The sequence below is a fragment of the Lagenorhynchus albirostris genome, chromosome 6 (genome assembly GCF_949774975.1).
Source record: "Lagenorhynchus albirostris chromosome 6, mLagAlb1.1, whole genome shotgun sequence".
Classification (NCBI taxonomy): Eukaryota; Metazoa; Chordata; class Mammalia; order Artiodactyla; family Delphinidae; genus Lagenorhynchus; species Lagenorhynchus albirostris.
Genome location: NC_083100.1, coordinates 78,662,104 through 78,681,954, shown reverse-complemented (window position 1 = coordinate 78,681,954; position 19,851 = coordinate 78,662,104). Strand labels below are relative to the sequence as shown.

General features: G+C 37.7%; 1 protein-coding gene across 34 annotated transcripts in view; it reads right to left on the bottom strand.

Annotated features, from left to right (window-relative positions):
• NEB (nebulin) overlaps positions 1 to 19,851 on the bottom strand; it is a 226,748-nt gene that overhangs the window by 90,537 nt on the left and 116,360 nt on the right. For 33 of the 34 annotated variants that reach the window (XM_060152928.1, XM_060152894.1, XM_060152905.1 and 30 more), the window contains exons 70-83: positions 18,709 to 19,020; positions 18,183 to 18,386; positions 17,350 to 17,454; positions 14,186 to 14,293; positions 12,475 to 12,786; positions 11,448 to 11,651; positions 10,882 to 10,986; positions 9,822 to 9,929; positions 7,941 to 8,252; positions 3,708 to 3,911; positions 2,206 to 2,310; positions 1,951 to 2,058; positions 1,246 to 1,557; positions 354 to 557 (exon numbers count right to left, since the gene is read on the bottom strand). In XM_060152928.1, coding sequence (XP_060008911.1) covers positions 354 to 557; positions 1,246 to 1,557; positions 1,951 to 2,058; positions 2,206 to 2,310; positions 3,708 to 3,911; positions 7,941 to 8,252; positions 9,822 to 9,929; positions 10,882 to 10,986; positions 11,448 to 11,651; positions 12,475 to 12,786; positions 14,186 to 14,293; positions 17,350 to 17,454; positions 18,183 to 18,386; positions 18,709 to 19,020 — 2,703 coding nt within the window. The remainder of the gene's footprint in view (positions 1 to 353; positions 558 to 1,245; positions 1,558 to 1,950; positions 2,059 to 2,205; positions 2,311 to 3,707; positions 3,912 to 7,940; positions 8,253 to 9,821; positions 9,930 to 10,881; positions 10,987 to 11,447; positions 11,652 to 12,474; positions 12,787 to 14,185; positions 14,294 to 17,349; positions 17,455 to 18,182; positions 18,387 to 18,708; positions 19,021 to 19,851) is intronic. The other variant, XM_060152925.1, reaches the window with a different exon arrangement.

The window sequence follows — 19,851 nt, the reverse complement described above, 5'->3', positions numbered from 1 at the left end:
TGGAGAACCCTGACTAATACAGTGTTCTACCATTTAACGTGTAGAATTATGCCACAGGTTTTGTAATAAGTATTTGCTTTCCTGAGTTGTAATGGAGTGACATTTTTCATTTTAGTGCTTCCAGGTCTGTGTGTGAGGTAAGGGAAAGGCACCTTGGCATTTGTCAGAGTTCTACTTAGCATGTGCCTTCACTAAACTAAACTAAGAGATTCTTAGAGTTGCTCCAAGCACTTTAAGTCTTTGAAGAGAAACAATCTACTTTCTCTGTTTCATCCACAGATGCTCCGTTTGGGTGGCATCTTCTGAGAAGAGAGTCCTGCTAAAGGAGAGCCTGGCGGTAGGATGGTTCTTACCTCACTCATTTGCAGAGAATTGGCTTTTGCCAGGACAACCTCTGGCGTGTCGACAATGGAAGTGAATTTCAAGGCTTCTGGGCGTGTCCTGTAGAGTCTTTCATTCAGCAGGTCTTGAGCACCCTTCACCCTGGTCATTTCTACTGAGCCTTCTGGCATCCAGCCAATGCCACGCAGCCAATCCAGGTCTGCTTTGTACACATTCTACAGAGACATTAGACAGAAATATTGTTCCAAGTGCTAGACATAGCATCCCTTAATTGGAAAGTAAGTTCACGGGGTTGAGGGGTTGATAAGCACAGGAGATGGTGGTTCCAAAAAAGTAGGACCCGAGATTTTACATGAATCAGGGGTTTCAATATCCATGACAGAGTAATTTGTAAAAGCATAATTTTTTATGCTAGCCATGAATAAGGATAAAATGGTAATAATGCTAAATTTCATGGTAATTATTTGATATTTCAAAGAAATTATATAACTGGAAAACAATTTAAAGATATTGTGCCAAATCTCATTTCATTTTCATCCTGTAATAGGATGAAACTCTGTTTAGTGTTTTGGATATAGTACAAGAGTGGCAGTTATTTTTTAAATGTTCAGATAATTTATGCTTATTTTAAATATATTTTCATTGCCAGACAGTACAAAGGACATGAAGAAAATAGTCTGGAATCTAGGCCAGGGAGGACATGACTTAAGTAGGGTTCTTCATCTATGTTCTTTGATTCCCATAACATAACTCCTAAATATGGGTTTTGTTTTAACAATGTGAATGGCTCCCCCTGAGGTTGTGCAGTGAGCAACCCATGGGTCTGTCCACAGAGGCACTGTCTGTACAATTAACAAATCTATGTCCTCCCATTCCTCCTTTCCCAAAGGTCACGTTACGTACATCACTCTGTAGTTCATAGGCCTTCCTTGCTTGGATAATGTCGTTTTGATCAGGTAAGCACGTCCAGTGATGCAGGTAATTTCGATAATCAATGTTACTGACCAGAATTTGACATTTCTTGGCCAGCAAGATGCCTAACATGTCCACTGGGCTACTGAACTTGGTCTTCCACTTCTGGAATTCCTTCTTATACTCTCTTTCACTTTGAATCTTCCCTGCATGTATGGCACACATAATCTTGGGGTCATCTTCAATGCTCTGGGCTCCAATGTGGTGGCCTTTCTGTTTCTCATATGCTTCTTTGTATTTGTACTAAAACATAAGAAATATATGTTTAAAAGCCCAGTTTTAAAACCATATGCATGCTGACAATTAGACAACATGAAAACCCACAAGCAAATGGATAAGAATTTCATATTTTGAATATTTTGACATCTCTGAACAATTTTAAACTGTTTTATGCTGTCATAAACGTAACAGTAGTGTAATCATATATCTTCACTGCTGAAAACTTTTTCTGCAACAACTCTAACTACAATTTCAAAATGCGTTTTTCTTCTCTGAGACAACAAAGGGAAAGGTCTTGGAAGGTAAGAAGCATGACTGGAGGGGTATATGAGGAAGCAGTTACAAACTGTGGACCACCAGCTGCACTGTGGTGGTTCAGCAAGGTGAGACCAAGGGGGTTAGACAGAGAGCACTTACGTCACTGGCAATGTCTCTCGAGGCCTTGGCACTCTTGATGGGAATAGCATCAGCTCTCAGATCATAGTCCTTCATCTTTGATTCATCCCATCCCTTGGTGTAAAGTTTCTAGGTGGAGGATAATACACAACAGGAAAAGAAAAGAGTTATAGAAAGTTAACAGGCCACTTCCAGTAAGGAAGGTGGTTAAGATGGGAAAAGTATTTTAATTACTCCTAGACTAAAGGCTGACTTAACAATCAGGAAATCTCTTACTTGGCTTATATTGGCAGAATTTCTCTTGGCCAGCTTGATTTCTGGGGTGTCCGGCATCACGTGGATGGAGGTTTTGTCAGTATCCCAGGCTTCTGTATATAAATGCTATGGGGGAGGTGAGGTAAAACCCTTTGTTAAAGCCAATACATTGCAGTTATTATAAAATTTAACTCATTTAACTGTAAAATAGCCTTTGAAAACTTATGTGGCGGTGAGGGAAGCAAAAGGGTATGGGGAGAGTAAATCATGGCAATATTTAAACAGACATATGATCGTTTCATGGCCAATGTAAAGCAACATCATGATCTCAATTATTGATTCTTTTCATCCAGTGACTCTCAAGCTTACTCACAGAACCTTCAAGGATGGAGCTTGGCTATAGAGCTATGATATAGTAGAAATCCCTAGACTTCAGAATCAATCCCAAGGTCAAACCCAACTCCCCGATGTCCAAGCTGTGTGATCTTGAGAAAGGTACAGAAAGCCTCCCATGCCTCATTTTTTGGAGGGGGATAATCATATCTTTCTCATTAAGTATTTTTTTAAACTTTATACTTACCTCTTTTTTTTTAAGTTGGGGTGAAATTGGTGTATTACTTTATTGAGTATTTTTTCGAGATTAACTGTAACATATGTAAAGTGCTTGAGTCATAGTAGGCACTCAACAAATTTTATGTTTCCTATTGTTATTATCACTGTGACTGCTGTTGATGAGTGTGGTACAGAATAGAGTTTCTGGAGTTTTAATACCCCAGACGTTGGAGTTTGCTATCTGAGAGTCAATTTCATATTCTGCACTGAGCCCTCATTCTCACTACCCAGATATTTGGAAGACATTCAGGCAGGTGTGGGAGAATTCAGAGAAGTTCAATTCAATCTCAGCTGTGCATATTAAGGGCCTACCTGTTGGATAAAAAAAGTAGCCAAGTATAAATAAACAGATTGCCAGCACTCTGGAGGGAAAAAGTGATCATCGATCTTGTACAATAAAAATGAAAGCAGCAATAACATCTCACTTTCCAAAGTGGGATTTCTACCACCTATGGGTTTGGAAGCAAGTAATTTGAGTTGTGCACTGGCACTGCTATGCACACTGTGATTCCAAGACTTCTGAACAAAATGCAAAACGACTGTATATTTTTTTTTACAGGATGGATAAAGAGATGCTGATGCCTTGAGTCTGCTCTGCCAAGCAGAATGTGCAGAGAAAAGTAGTGCATTTGTGGATGTCTCTGGGTCACTGCTCAGAAGAGTGTATGCCTTACTGCAGAGAAATTGTCCTAGGCTGTACTTCCTCACCCACCCAGAGAACGAGGGGACACAGGGTTGAGAGAAGCATGCAGGTCCAACTAGGATTCAAGCACATGCTCTGTTGAAGGCCTGCATGAGAATTAGGCCCATCACCTCTCCTTTCTCTGGAAATCCTCTAGGACATTTCTCACTTTATAAGCCCAGTCTGTGGAAGGTATGACACAGGCAACTGGCAAAAGCTGGAGACTCACCTTGCTCATGGTCAGGGCATTATTCTTTGCCAGGACAAGCTCTGGGGTGTCTGTAATGCATGTGAACTTGAGCTGGTCTGCAGGCTGGCGGTACTTCCTGTCACTCAGGATTTCTCCTGCTCTCTTCACATTCTCGACCTCCACAGAGCCAATGGGCACCCACCCAATGCCTCTCAGCCACTCAAGATCAGCCTTGTAAATAGCCTGAAAATGAAACAATGTCAAATATGTGCAGAAATTACCTCCACAGCCTGATGTCTAATCTTGATTTAGCATGGTGTATACAGATGGTGTATAATTCTGCATCTTGTGTAAATTTCGGGGAAGACACAGGACTGCCTTACTTTGGTGTAGAATGGCTAGTCCAGCACTTTGTCCCTGAAGGTAGTCAATGTTTGCTGTTTTAAAGACCTATGAAATCTCTAATAATATGCGATTTCATCAATGAAAAACCATTTTAAGGAAATTCCTGCCTGCCTCCTGATACAAAGTGTTTATTCTCTGATTTGATTGCCTATATCTCTTTGAATGGGAATAATTCTCTGTTAGAGTATAGTTTGTTCCTATCTCGTTGGGCAGGGGCCTTCACAGCCATTGTGCACCAAAAGAAAGGATGAACACTTCCACATGCTGAATCCACGTGTTTTCTCGGGACAACAAAAAGGGATCTTTTTTCAGATGATTCTATACTCATGTTTCTAAGCCAAAGAGTATATATATTTTTACTCTTACTTATCCTCAGTCCCTCTTCTTGTGTTGTAGTTCAAGTAAAAAGAAACGATATTTTATCCTGCTTTCATGTTTCTTCTTTGAACTTAAATAAATTGGCTGAAGGAGAATTTTTCTCAAAAGTAAGAGTAATAATTCTTTTTGTTTTTATGGCTTTTTGGGAAACTCTTTTTTACAATGCCACCACTTTTATCATTCTTCCAAAAGTGACTACTTGTCAGAGCCTGATCAAAAAACAAGGAGCTACTATACCAGTAAGGTAGTATTTGAGTCCCAAGGACAATCTACTGGCTGACAATAAAAATACTTAACATATTTCTAGGGAGACACTGTTTTCAGCTTCTTAGAAAAATTGTCTTGATATATAACTCATTCTTATATTTCCTTCCACAAGCTATAATAGATATTTTCTATAAGTTAAGTAGTCAGAAAAATGATAATGCAATAAATTCATTTGGAAAATCCGGTTGCATTAAATCAGGATTTCTTAACCTGGCATCAATGAACTTAGATAGAAAAAACATCTTTATTTTCATTAACCTCTAACTGAAACATAGCATTTCTTTTAGCTATAACTATAGGCAACAGATTATGGTAGTATTAACACTACATGGAATTTTATCAGCAGTAGAAGTCATAAATATTTTCATATTTTATTACAGTTGTTGCAGACATCTTGCATATTTATGTTCCTCACTTCTTTGAAATTAAGCTAGTTTTACACCCACTGCTAGATCTTTTTATTTAATGTGTTAATAAAAAGCATATATATTACCACACTATTGGGGGGAATGTAAATTGGTGCAGCCACTGTGGAAAACAGTATGAAGGTTTCTCAAAAAACTAACAATATATTGGGTTGTTTGTTTTTTTAATATTGAGCTGCATGAGCTGTTTATATATTTTGGAGATTAATCCTTTGTCCATTGATTCATTTGCAAATGCTTTCTCCCATTCTGAGGGTTGTCTTCTCATCTTGTTTATGGTTTCCCTTGCTGTGCAAAAGCTTTGAAGTTTCATTAGGTCCCATTTGTTTATTTTTGTTTTTATTTCCATTACTCTAGGAGGTGGATCAAAAAAGATCTTGCTGTGATTTATGTCAAAGAGTGTTGTTCCTATGTTTCCCACTAAGAGTTTTATAGTGTCTGGTCTTACATTTAGGTCTCTAATCCATTTTGAGTTTATTTTTGTGTATGGTGTTAGGGAATGTTCTAATTTCATTCTTTTACATGTAGCTGTCCAGTTTTCCCAGCACCACTTATTGAAGAGACTGTCTTTTCTCCATTGTATATCCTTGCCTCCTTTGTCACAGATTAGTTGACCATAGGTGCGTGGGTTTATCTCTGGGCTTTCTATCTTGTTCCATTGATCTATGTTTCTGTTTTTGTGCCAGTACCATATTCTGTTGATTACTGTAGCTTTGTAGTATAGTCTGAAGTCAGGGAGTCTGATTCCTCCAGCTCCATTTTTTTCCCGCAAGACTGCTTTGGCTATTTGGGTTCTTTTGTGTCTCCATACAAAAATGGGCAGACCTAAATAGACATTTCTCCAAAGAAGACATACAGATGGCCAAGAGGCACATGAAAAGCTGCTCAACATCACTAATTATTAGAGAAATGCAAATCAAAACTACAATGAGGTACCACCTCACACCAGTTAGAATGGGCGTCATCAGAAAATCTACAAACAACAAATGCCGGAGAGGGTGTGGAGAAAAGGGAACCCTCTTGCACTGCTGGTGGGAATGTAAATTGATACAGCCACTATGGAGAACAGTATGGAGGTTCCTTTAAAAACTAAAAATAGAACTACCATATGACCCAGGAATCCCATTACTGGGCATATACACTGAGAAAACCATAATTCAAAAAGACACATGCACCCCAATGTTCATTGCAGCACTATTTACAATAGCCAGGTCATGGAAGCAACCTAAATGCCCATCGACAAACGAATGGATAAAGAAGATGTGGTACATATATACAATGGAATATTACTCAGCCATAAAAAGGAACAAAATTGGGTTATTTGTTGAGACGTGGATGGATCTAGAGACTGTCTTACAGAGTGAAGTAAGTCAGAAAGAGAAAAACAAATATCGTATATTAACGCATATATGTGGAACCTAGAAAAATGGCACAGATGAACTGGTTTGCAGGGCAGAAATTGAGACACAGATGTAGAGAACAAACATATGGACACCAATGGGAGAAAGTGGTGGGGGGTGGGGGGGTGATGAATTGGGTGATTGGGATTGACATGTACACACTGATGTGTATAAAATGGATGACTAATAAGAACCTGTTGTATAAAAAAAAATAAAATTAAACAAACAAAAAACCTAAAAATAGGAGTACCATATGACTCAGTAATTCCACTTTTGGGTATACATCCGAAAAAACCAAAAACACAAATTTGAAAAGATACATGTACCCCAATGTTCATATCAGTATTATTATAATTGCCAAGATATATAGAAGCAACCTAAGTGTCCATCGAGAGATGAATGGATAAACAAGACGTTTATATATATACATAACAGAATACTACTCAGCCATAAAAAAGAATGAAATTTTGCCATTTGCAACAATAGGGATGGACTTGGAGGTATTATGCTAACTGAAATAAGACAGACAGGGAAAGGCAAATACTGTATGATATTACTTACATGTGGAATCTAAAAAAACAATAAACTAGTGAATATAACAAAAAAGAAGGAGACTCCCAGATATAGAGAACCAGTGGTTACCAGTGGGGAGAGGGAAGGGGGGAGGGGAAAGATAGGAGGAGGGGATTAAGAGGTACAAACGATTATGTATAAAATTAGCTACAAGGGTGTATTGTACAATGCAGGGAATAAAGCCAATATTTTATAATAACTATACGTGGAGTATAACCTTTAAAAATTGTGAATCACTATATTGTGCACCTGTGACATAATATTGTATATCAACTACACTTCAATAAAAAAGTGTCACGTATTTAGTTTAATTTTTTTCTCCTGATAATCTAATTTTATTTATTTTTAATTTTTTATTATTTTTTATTGAAGTATAGTTGATTTACAATATTGTGTTAGTTTCAGGTATACAGCAGTGATTCAGTTATATATAATTCAGTTATATATATATATATTCTTTTTCAGATTCTTTTCCATTATCGGTTATTACAAGATATGAATATAGTTCCCTGTGCTATACAGTATGTCCTTGCTGTTTATCTATTTTATGTACAGTAGTGTGTATCTGTTAGTTCCAAACTCCTAATTTATCCCTCCCCTTGCTTAGTATAATATTTTGATAACCATATTTCGATGTAATCGGTTCCTTTTGAAACCTGTGTGTGTGTGTGTGTGTGTGTGTGTGTGTGTGTGTAATTTTATGCATCTCATGACGCTGTCCTGAGAAGTTATCCATAGGTTTCACCAGACTGGCAAAAGATTCCACAGCACAAAAGTTAGAACCCCTTCTTGAGACCTTGCTAAAGAATATTAAACCCACTTACATCACTCTGAAGGTCATAGGCCTTCCGAGCCTGAATGATGTCATTCTGATCAGGCAGACAGGTCCATTCATGAAGGGGTTTCTTGTAGTCTACGTCGCTTACAAGGATCTGGGACTTCTTGGCCAGCACCACTCCCAGCATGTCCACTGGGCTACTGAACTTGGTCTTCCACTTCTCAAAGTCCTTCTTGTACTGCCGGTCACTCTGGATCTTGGCCATGTGGATGAACCACATCATCTTTGTGTCATCCTTAACATTTTGGACCCCAATGTGGTGACCAAGCTGTTTGCGGTAGCCTTCCTTGTACTTGTACTGAAAAAAGAATAGAGATATAAGTCTCATGATAAGGACATCTTATTTATATCACATTTCATAGTTTCATAGACACATTATTTCTTTTGATTTTCCCCACCACTAGTGTTAGGGAGAAAGTTTAATATTATCAACTCCATTTTATAAAATAGAAACCTGAAGCCTCCAGGAGTTAAGTGATTTGTTCAAGGTCACATCATAAGCAGGTAGCAGGGCTGAGACTAGAATGGAGAGCTTCTGACTCCTAATATTTTCCCCTTCCACTAAACTCTACTGCCTAGTTTACATTTGCTTAACAAGTAAAGATAAAACATCTTGTACAATTTAAAAGAGCATCTACTTAATTTAAAGACATGACTGTTTTTTCTAAAAATGTTTTGATATGATGAATATTTCCCTTGTAATCAGAATTTATAGTGAATTCCGTGGTCAAGGATACAGGCTACATTTAGAAAGTTTCACCAGGAAATACCTCCCTTATTTGCCTGTCAACGTCATTGAACTTTCAACCATGAGAGAGTAATACCTTGGGTTAACCCTCTATCTACTTTTAAAATTCAAGAATAATACTTTATGGTCCATTTTACCATGAGATGGTCACAGTGTGGGCTTCTCTAGGTTAACAGCCAGAAAAAGTTTTTATAATGGAAGGAATGAAGCATATGTCTAAGGTCTGGGACACTTCCAGAAGAAGGAAAGTCTGGATTTGGGTCTTAAGGAGCCCTGGTACAGAATGAGGGTACTGGACACCCTCAGGAGATGTTTCTCATGACACAGGAAGGACTAGAGAGGAGAGGAAAGTGGGTGCTGAGTAAAAGCTTTGCTTACTTCTCAACTTGTTCTTGTGTCCAGTTATGGGCATCTTGGTAGGAGAACTTCACTAAAGGTCAACAAAGGATTAAACAAAACTCTAAAATGTATGCATAATTAACATCTTCCCTTAATGCCAGAGTAAACGGATAGAAGTAGTAGGAAAGAGTTCACATTTATGTTGGCTGATTTACATGTGCTACCAACGTCTTTAACAACAATGTTTTTTACAAACGTCTCGGTTATCAGCTGCTCAACTTCTGAGGCTCAAAAATATGAGCCCAGGGCTTCCCTGGTGGCGCAGTGGTTGAGAGTCCGCCTGCCGATGCAGGGGACACGGGTTTGTGCCCCGGTCCAGGAAGATCCCACATGCCGCGGAGTGGCTGGGCCCGTGAGCCATGGCCGCTGAGCCTGCGTCCGGAGCCTGTGCTCCGCAACGGGAGAGGCCACAACAGTGAGAGGCCCACGTACCGCAAAAAAAAAAATTAAAAAAAAATAAAAAAATAAAATATGAGCCCATTTTTAGTGTTCATAAGACACTTATTTTTAAAGAACATAACTCCATCTTTGACAGATTAGCAGGTATACTGGATATAGTATCTTTTGTTTTCTTTGTTTTCACTTGCCACTTTGTACATGGGGGAGTCGTTAAAGGAAATTGAGACTTGCAGGCTAAACTTCTGGCAAGAAAAGCTGTAAAAGCTGCCATTTGTTAACATCTTTGAGTAAGAAATGCCTCTTCCAAAAACATCAACTTACATCACTAGCAATATTTCTTGATGCCTTGGCTGCTTGGATTGGAATGGCATCCACGCGCAAGTCATAGCCTTCCTTCTTTGACTCTTCCAAAGCAAGTTTATAAAGTTTCTGCAGAAAAAAGAATTGATCAATTGTTACTCCTTTCATAAAAAATGAAACTATTTATTACTAAGCTTTCTCTGTCCTCATTTAAACTACACAGAATTAAGTATTAGTATGAGTTTGTAGAAAACTTTCATAGGTGCTCAAGGATTTTAAGGCACATGGTTTAAACTTTGATGTTTTATTGATTAGTAGATCTAAAAAGTTTTTTGGGGAAATCAGCATCAGGTTGCTAAAATTTTGTTTTCCCAAGCAAACAAAACTGTAAAAAACAAAAACCCAGCTATTTATTGTTATGATCTTAATATAAAAGGAAGGCCATTTTTATGCCAAAGAAGGAGAAGGAATAAATACAGTATTTTTAAATTGAATATATTTGGATTTGTGAACAACTCAATGCGTTGTCCTTATTTTCTCCCATTCTACCATGGATTATCATCACAGACCTTGATTGATCTGTGTAGACTAGGGTTTCAGAATCCTCACTCTGATGAAAATGTTGGTCCTGAAGGAGATGGCTAGGAAAATGCTTGCAAATAACATTAAATGGTAACCAGAACACAATGAAGTGGCAAAAGAATACACAGTACAGTAACTCACTGTTTTAACCTAATGACTGCCTGCTAAATAGTTGTTGAATAAAATAATGACTTGATAAGCACACTGACCTGTAGGGGAAGGCTTTAAGAGTATATTCCCTATTGGGATACTTCCCCAAAATCATTTCATTCTCTGGTATCATCTTCATAAAAGGCTAGTCTACTTTGTGGACCTACCACAGAGACCAAAATTGAAACAAGGGAAAACTATCTCTTGAATCAAGGGAGAACTATCTCTTTTATTGACAGTGTTGTTCTGGAGAATGTACAATAAATTAGTCAAAAGGTTTCACTAAGGATATTATTACAATAGTTCATTTTTGCCTTTCTCTTCATGATATGATCAGTAGTTTACTCACATTACTGTAGTTTATTCGGTTGAGTTTGGCTAGCATGATTTCTGGTGTATCAGGCATGACATGGATTGTTTTCTTGTCATTGTCCCAGGCTTCAGTATATAAGTGCTATGAAAAAAAATGAGAAAAATTATTTTGGAGTTCAGTTTTTCTTTTGATTATGTGCCAGTCACCTCTCTTCTGTACAAAGTAGAAATAAAATTACTAAAGTTGCATAAATTCCTACCTTTCATGTAGATAAATTACTATTTCCAAGAGTATTTAGCTCACTTTTTCATTGACTCAGAGTTTTTACTGTTTCTTATTAAAATTTTTTAACAGTTCTGAAAAGTATAATTGAGTTGCAGAATTTAATATCTATAATTGTGAAATAATTACAGCATATGGTATTTTTAACATCAGTTTACTATTCTGAAGTATTACTAAGTAACTATGGTGTTATAATGGGAAAATCATTTTAAAAGGTATTGTAAATCCTATAGGAATCTTTAAAATGTAGTAACATGTCAGAATTTTTACTTCATTCTATGGTAAATTCCTATACCCAATGGTGAGGAGTGAAGACTCACCTTACTCATGTTTATAGCGTTGTTCTTGGCCAGCACCTGCTCCAGGGAGTCAGTTATGCTGGTAAATTTCAGTGTGTCTGGACGCTGGCGGTAGATGTTATCACTCAGTATCTCTCCGGCCCTCTTGGCTTTAACTATTTCCACGGAGCCAATTGGAACCCAGCCAATGCCTTTCATCCATTCAAGGTCTGACTTATACAAATTCTTCAAATCAACCAACAAGAAACACTTTTATTAATTAATTGTTCAGATTCACAGTCACAAAATGGATCATACTAGAGAAACACAAAAGCACTGATGAACAGGTAAAGCTGCCATCACAATCACTCATTCAGAAGCATTATTGAATCCTGAGTACATTTTTTTCCTAAGCATTTTTTGGCACAGAGGATTGTACTAGGAATGATGAAAGATCTTTTTTGAAAAGTAAAAACACAGTCCTGCCCTTGAGGGTATTACAAGACTTTTTACACAAGAGCAGAGTTTCTTTAGCTTTGGAAAATGTGTTCTAATAGCTCCCCAAAAGACTGCATACTTAGACCAATGCTGTGTAAGTGTTGCAGTCACAAAAACTTTTGCCTTTTTTTTTTTTTAAAGGGAAAGGAGGTGAAATTCAACTATAGTTGTGAGTTTCAACACATAGTAATGTTAAGTTTTACAAATCACGCTCTTGATTTGCATTTTTAATTGAGATATAATTGACATATACTAGTTTCAGGTGTACAATATCATGATTCAGTATGTGTGTATATTGCGAAATGATCACCATACCTACACTTTTTTTTTTCTTATGATGGGAGATTTTTAAAAAACTCTTGCCTTTATTTTCATCTTCAAAATCACAAAATATGAAGTGTGTAATGTGGTGTTCTAGAGATAATAATATGAGATATATCCTAATTATTTTATTTTACTCTCAATAGGGCATGCTAACTGTATTATTATTATTGCACTAATATTATTGTTGCTGTTGTTATTATTATTATTGTTAACACTAGTATGCAGAAGCAGCATTGGGGGTACTCACATCACTCTGGAGGTCATAAGCTTTCCGAGCATGGATGACATCATTCTGGTCGGGCAGGCAGGTCCACTCATGCAGAGGATGTTTATAGTCCACATCACTGACCAAGGTCTGACATTTCTTGGCCAAAACGATACCAAGCGTGTCCACTGGGCTGCTGAACCTGGTCTTATATTTTTCAAAATCTTTCTTGTACTCACGGTCACTCTGCATTTTGGCAATGTGGAGGGACCACATCATCTTGGGGTCATCATGTATCATCCGGGCACCAATATGGTGACCCAACTGCTTACGATAAGTTTCTTTGTATTTGTACTGAAAGAAAAGAACCCAGTAAATGAGGAGGAAGTGGCAAGGGCTGGTCCCAGTTGCTCTCTCTGTGGTGATGCTTTTCTATGAAATCCTCAAGACATCAGGGGAATTTCATCAAACATGATGCTGTGATGCTACACACTGGGGCATGCTTTCACCCAAAAAAGAAGATACGGTGCTCATTTCCACACCTCTATAGAGAATAACTCCACATTGATTCCTTTATATTATGCTAGAAAATTAGGTGTTTTAATCACAAAAAAAGTGATTAAAAAGTGAACACTGGGCTTCCCTGGTGGCGCAGTGGTTGAGAGTCCGCCTGCTGATGCAGGGGACACGGGTTCGTGCCCTGGTCCGGGAGGATCCCACATGCCGCGGTGTGGCTGGGCCCATGGGCCATGGCCGCTGGGCCTGCGCGTCCGGACCCTGTGCTCCGCGGCGGGAGAGTCCGCGACAGTGAGAGGCCCGCGTATCGCAAAAAAAACCAAAAACCAAAACAAAAACGAAAACAAAAAGTGAACACTGAATGAGCTCAATTACAGTGACAAGCAGTTTCTCAGAAGTTGGTCATGTGAGTGGACCCAAGTGAGAACATATTGGAGGGAATTGTTTACATGGCTCATTAATTTTCTTTTTTTTAAGGCATTCTGAGAAATAATTTGTCCTCTGCACAAATAAACTGGAAGGAGTAGTTTTAAAATGGATAATTTTTGTTGATAATGAGCATAGCGTTTCAGTTTTGCAAGATGAAAAAGTTCTGGATGTCTGTTGTACAATAGCGTAAATATACTTAATTATACTAGACTATATACTGAAAATGGTAAAGATAGTGAATTTTGTTATGTATTTTTATTATGATTTAAAAGAAAAACCTATCAAAATGGACAATTTTGCTACTCTTAATATTTACTCTTAATATTTAAGTTGTCCAGGAACCTGATGTATTAATTTTTAGGGTAAAGGAATGTTGATTTTTGTGGGCCCCATAGCAGAGACGTTTAACTTTTTTGCTATCCTATGTCCTTCCTCAAGTCATGGAGAACTCAGTTAAGCCTGCTTCTTTATTGGTATCTTTGCCTTGAGTGTAGCCTGAGGAGAGCTCATGAGGTTTCATGAGTAGCTCAACATATGTCCATTTAACTTTGACCAAGGCACTCAGTCTTACTAAGCAAAGACCAAAAGATGAGCAACAAAGGAACCATATCCCAGTGTGTCTCTATGAAACTTGTAATCTTGGGCAGGTTACCTACTGTCTCAAAGCCTCAATTTATCTGCTTGTGCAATGAAGGCAGTTAAGATGGATGATGACTACAGAGACTTCCAGCTGTGTCCCAAGAGTGTGATTCCCTATGCAGGTGGCTGGCCTGTTGGTAACAAACGTAAGGATGTGATCAACTCTTACATCACTGGCAATATCCCGGGAGGCCTTGGCAGCTACGATGGGAATGGCGTCACTTCTTAAGTCATAGCCTTCTTTCTTGGCTTCTTCCATGGCCTGGCGATAGAGGTTCTGAAGGAAGAAGTAGTAGCTTTTAGATACAGTGCTCACTTTCACACTAAAAATGTATTTCTGTCAAAGGAAGACTACTTTTGGATGCAGAACACTAGTATGTTTAGCCTTAAATAAATTTTAAAAAAAAGTCTCTTTCTTCCTTTTACTTCCTACATATACAAGCTATTTATTTAACTTGAAATTTTACTTTCAGCAGGTCTAACACAACTTTTCCTTGGATAAATCCTTCTAGATTTTACACATTGTCATTAACTCTGAAATGTGCTTGGATGGCTCAGCACTTATTCTTTTCATGAAATAACCAAGAAATGACTTTATTTAACTGAAAATTTGAATTAGGACCAATTTTACTAGCAGAGAATATGATTATATAACAACAACACTACCATCATGAGCATGTACCTGTATTCAAACAGTGCTAAACGGAGGATAATCCATTGTTTCTGAACATCTTTGTTAATATTGATTTGCTCTCTATTCATTTTGTCGATTGCCAGAAATTGCTAGCAGACAGAGGGATAGCAGATACCAGATATTTATGAGACAAAAGGACAAAATTGATGAAATTATAATAATTTCTTTATGAATTGGGACATACCCACTGTTCAGTTTCTGTGGCAGGACAGATGTACACAGAAGGTGGAACACAGGTATTCCATGGGAACACAGCTTGAAAACCATGGCATTAAACAAATCATCTATACCAGTAGTATTCAGTCTTTTTTGCTTGTGAACCATTACAAGAATTTAGTGCTTTGTTATTAATAATTTTTAAATGAATTTAGAGTCTGAGAAGGATGTCCTTAAATGTTTTTAATGTAGATTATTAACGTGTGACAATTCACATTTTTTTCATGTTGAGATTTTACAAGGTAAAGCTAAAGTAAATAAGAATAAATTTAATGTATTTGAGATAAAGTCCCAAGGGCATTTGTTCTTCTTAAAAATTTCTAGGGACTTCCCTGGCGGTTCAGTGGTTAAGAATCCGCCTGCCGATGCAGGGGACACAGGTTTGAGCCCTGGTCCAGGAAGATCCCACATGCTGCGGAGCAAATAAGCCCTGTGTGCCACAACTACTGAGCCTACGCTCTAGAGCCTGCGAGCCACAACTACTGAGTCCATGTGCCACAACTACGGAAGCCCTCATGCCTAGAGCCTGTGCTCTGCAACAAGAGAAGCCACTGCAATAAGAAGCCCTCACGCTGCAACAAAGAATAGCCCCTGCTCACTGCAACTAGAGAAAGCCTGAGCACAGCAATGAAGACCCAATGCAGCCACAAATAAATTAATTAATTTAAAAAAATTTTCTAGAAATATTCATTTTGTAACTAGAGTCAAATACTCTTATACTTTATATTTTTCCTTTGAAGAATAAATTCTCAAGTTTATCCTTATGTATAGGTGGGAAAAAATGTGCTTGAATCATCTTCCGGCTTCAGGCCAAACAAAATTTTTTCATTCTTTCAACATTAGAAAAAGATGCACGGCTTCAAAGAAAACACTTTTATTATCATCAAGGCTACGTTTTAAAGAATGTTTGGTACGTTATTTATCCAAGAGAACTAGAATAGGTAGATGAGAGTTTAAGAGAAAAAAAATAAGATATAGTTACTTTGTTTTGTTAAACTTTACTGAGCTAAGTACGGAATGAAGGTACCATTCGTAACGGGTTGAGAAGAAATTCAGGTGGGCCGTTTTGAAATCTAATCTTCAGGAGACAGTCTTTAGGGAATTAACATAATCATGCAATTTTAAAGAAATAAATCCAGATGAAAATTTTAGAAATTAAAAAAATAGCCCAATTTCCTCTCAGCAGTCTGAAAAGAAAATACCCTACCTCATCTGACCTAATTTTATCAAAAGGGAGAGGCTTAAAAGCATTATCCCTTTGGGATAGAAACTAACTTCATCTGCCTGGGGTGAGGCAGAATGTCTGGGAAAAGATAGTCCAACAGAGAAGCTCTGTGGCCAAGAGAAAAATCGTTCATTCAAAAATGACTGAAGCCAAGGTCAATCAAATCCTCGTGATCAGGCTTGTCCTTGGGTCTGTTTTATAACGCTAGACAAAAGGAAATCGTCTCCTCTTCATTTCACTTGTCATGCCTCTTCTTTAGGGCTACATTATGATAGGCAAAAGTAATTAATGGGTAAAATAATAATATGGTCAAGTCTTGAAAATGAGTATTTAAAATTTCCAATGTTCTCAAACTAAAGGGAAGTCTGCCTTTTTTTTGTTTAATGAAGACACAAAACAACATGTAAGAAATCAATATTCATCTTGAATGAACCAGATAAGTCTTGACTTTGGCAAGAACAATTGGGCAAGAAGCTTTTTCTGCGGCAGTACTTCTATTCTGCAAAGATTTGTGATGGCAAGTTTAGTGGGGCTGGAGATAGTATGTAAAAAAAAAATGTTTTTTTAATTGTCCTCAGGCAATTTTGAGATGGATGAATTTAAGAATTTTTATTTCTGTTCTTGTAAATAAACTGAAGTTATTTTGAGCATATTAAATAAATCTAATCTTCACGGTGACTTGAGCGTAAAGGGAAGAAATTAAAGTTTATTAAGCAGCTACTGTATGCCAGGCTCTACACTGGGCATATTATATACACTACCCCATTGAGCCACCACAAAAATTCTTCGATAGACATTTTTATCTCATTTTACAGATGAGGTAACTAAAGAAAAACTCATAGAACAAATTTTGAAGTAAGTACTAATCTGATAAATAGCAATAATTATTTTTTAATTAAAATTACAATATGATTCTATCATTAATAGTTGACTTTGAGAGTTTCACCCCGCTCCTGACATGGAGATATTTTTGTATTTATCCATTTCCCTATGTATTTTTTTAATTGAAGTATAGTTGATTTACAATGTTGTGTTAATTTTTTCTGTAACTATTCTTGAATATAATGATACATATATTCAGGGTAGGTTATGGCAAAAATAAATAAATAATTGGTCAACATGAGAATTAAATCCATAATTCTGACCTTTCTACTACATCAGCAAAATAACGTGGCCAGGTCAAAACAAATGGTCTTACCCCACTATAATTTATTTTATTTTGTCTCGCCAACATAATTTCAGGTGTATCAGGCATCATGTGGATTTGGGTCTTGTCTTTGTCCCAGGCTTCTGTGTATAAGTGCTGTGAAGGATAAAAAGGTTAATGAATTAGAACAACAATGTTTGCTGTAAACAGAGGTTTCCAACTTAGAGATCATGACAAAGTTGAAAGCCAGCCTTCTGACTATCTGGGCTGTCTGCTGTATATCAACATTCTTCAATCTCTTTGATGTTACAAGATATTATTGTCACTAAATATAAGTGTAGACTAAGATATGAAAAGAAAATGTGTGTGTGTTTCATTACAAGATCACCTCCACTCCAATTAAATTAAAAGCAAGTATTTTCCAAGCATGTATACACGTCCATATGTACTGAGGCTGTATCAACAAATTCTTCCCATGATTTCGTCTGTTTGTCTGTTTATTAACTGCAAATTTACCTGGATATGCCATCTCTAGATTTCTTTTTGATAAAGGTTATGAAGATTTGCACCTGACTTGTTTGTTCTATACTTACTTAGATAAGTACCCAACGAGAAAGGAACCTTGATACCAAACATGTATAACTGTTATAGACTTAAAACAATTTAAACACCAAACAGCTGTCCTACTCCTAACTCTATTTCACAAGAGATGTCAAAGCAGAAATTCCCACATATACTTGGGGAATCCCAATACAGAACTCAATCAAATCACCATACACAGGATGGCAACTAGATAAAACAAACAAAAGGACTAACTTAATTAGTAACAGATATTCTCAAGGACATACAGCCCTGTTTTATTTTCCCCCACATTGGGGGCTCACCTTGTTCATGTTGATGGTGTTGTTCTTGGCCAGCACCTGTTCCAGAGAATCAGCCACACTGGTAAACTTCAGCTTGTCTGGACTCTGGCGGTAGATGTTGTCACTCAGTATCTCTGCAGCTCTCTTGCACTTGACCACATCCACAGACCCAATGGGGACCCAGCCAATGCCTCTCATCCACTGGAGATCTGATTTATAAATGTTCTGGTGAGACCAAACACAAAAGCAAGAATTACTGAAGCTGTTAGGACTCCTGATTTCAAAAATGAATGAAAAGGACTGGAAAAAGTGGATAGGCAAACTTCATGTCTATGTCTTTTAAAATATGAAGCCCAATTGGATATAGTTCATGGTATTATGTTCTCTCTAAAAGAAAAGTAAGGCACAGTAAATTAAAGGTGAAGAGGAAAAAACGTTATTTTTTTCCTGAGGGCTTTACCTAATCCTAGGCCATTATCTGCATATTACTATGTATTATCGTCATGAGCATGGTCAACAGTGGTGTTTAAGGAGTCTCAGTACTCACGTCGCTCTGGAGGTCATAGGCCTGCCGAGCGTGCATGACGTCGTTCTGGTCGGGCAGGCAGGTCCACTGGTGCAGGTAGTTCTTGTAGTCCGCGTCACTGACCAAGGTCTGGCACTTCTTGGCCTGCACCACCCCCAGCATGTCCACTGGGCTGCTGAACTTGGTCTTCCACTTCTCAAAGTCCTTCTTGTACTCCCGGTCACTCTGGATCTTGGCCACATGCATGGACCACATCATCTTCGGGTCATCTTTGATGTCCCGGGCTCCAATGTGGTGGCCAAGCTGCTTGCGGTAACCATCTTTGTATTTATACTGAAATAACAGTAGTCATTTTTAAAATAAAAATGAATGAAAAGGGCTAAAAGTCCTATTAATATAAAACTTCATTATTTTAAAATTGGTAATTCTTGCAGAGAAATAAATCATCTGAATATCAACTTATCTCCTCATCCTAAACTCTGATGAGACTTCACAGCAATACTCTAATGGGGAGCAGGCCAAACTTCATAGTTCTATGCTTTGCAGACACTAAGTCTCTGGAAATAAAGGCAGCAGCACTTTTCAGAATCAGTTGGAGTTGTAAACTGCCATTTTTTTAATCTTTTTGGGGCCAGTGAAATCATTAACCCAGAAGTTTTACACATGATTTTTAGAACAACTCCTGAGTTCAGAGGAAACTTTTCACTCCCCTGCCCATCCCGCCTCTCCCACATCTGGCTCTGCTAACTTTCACAGGACTCCTGAAATAGACTGGCTTGCATTTCCATCCTGTATACCGGCTCTACTGGACACCAAATTTGGGTGAGGTCTATTGGGATTCCGCGAGGAGAAAAAACAGATTATATAACTACAAGAAAGTGTTTTGTTGTTGGCGATGGTAAGAGCTGACTCTGGATTAGCTTCTCTCCACTTCAGGCAACAAAATTACACAAATCCTAGCATATATTTACTGAAGTCTGAATTCTCTACCAAAGGAACTTCTTTCGGAGACAGTGGAAAGAGAAATCAGGCTATTTTGTTGGTTTTGGTTGTTATAAAACTTTTTTTTCTTTTTTCATTTAAAAAGAACTCAAAGGAAGCACTTAAGGCAATTTTTCAAAGAAAGGGTTGGCAAGAATCCAGAGCAGGTTTGGGGAAGGGTGA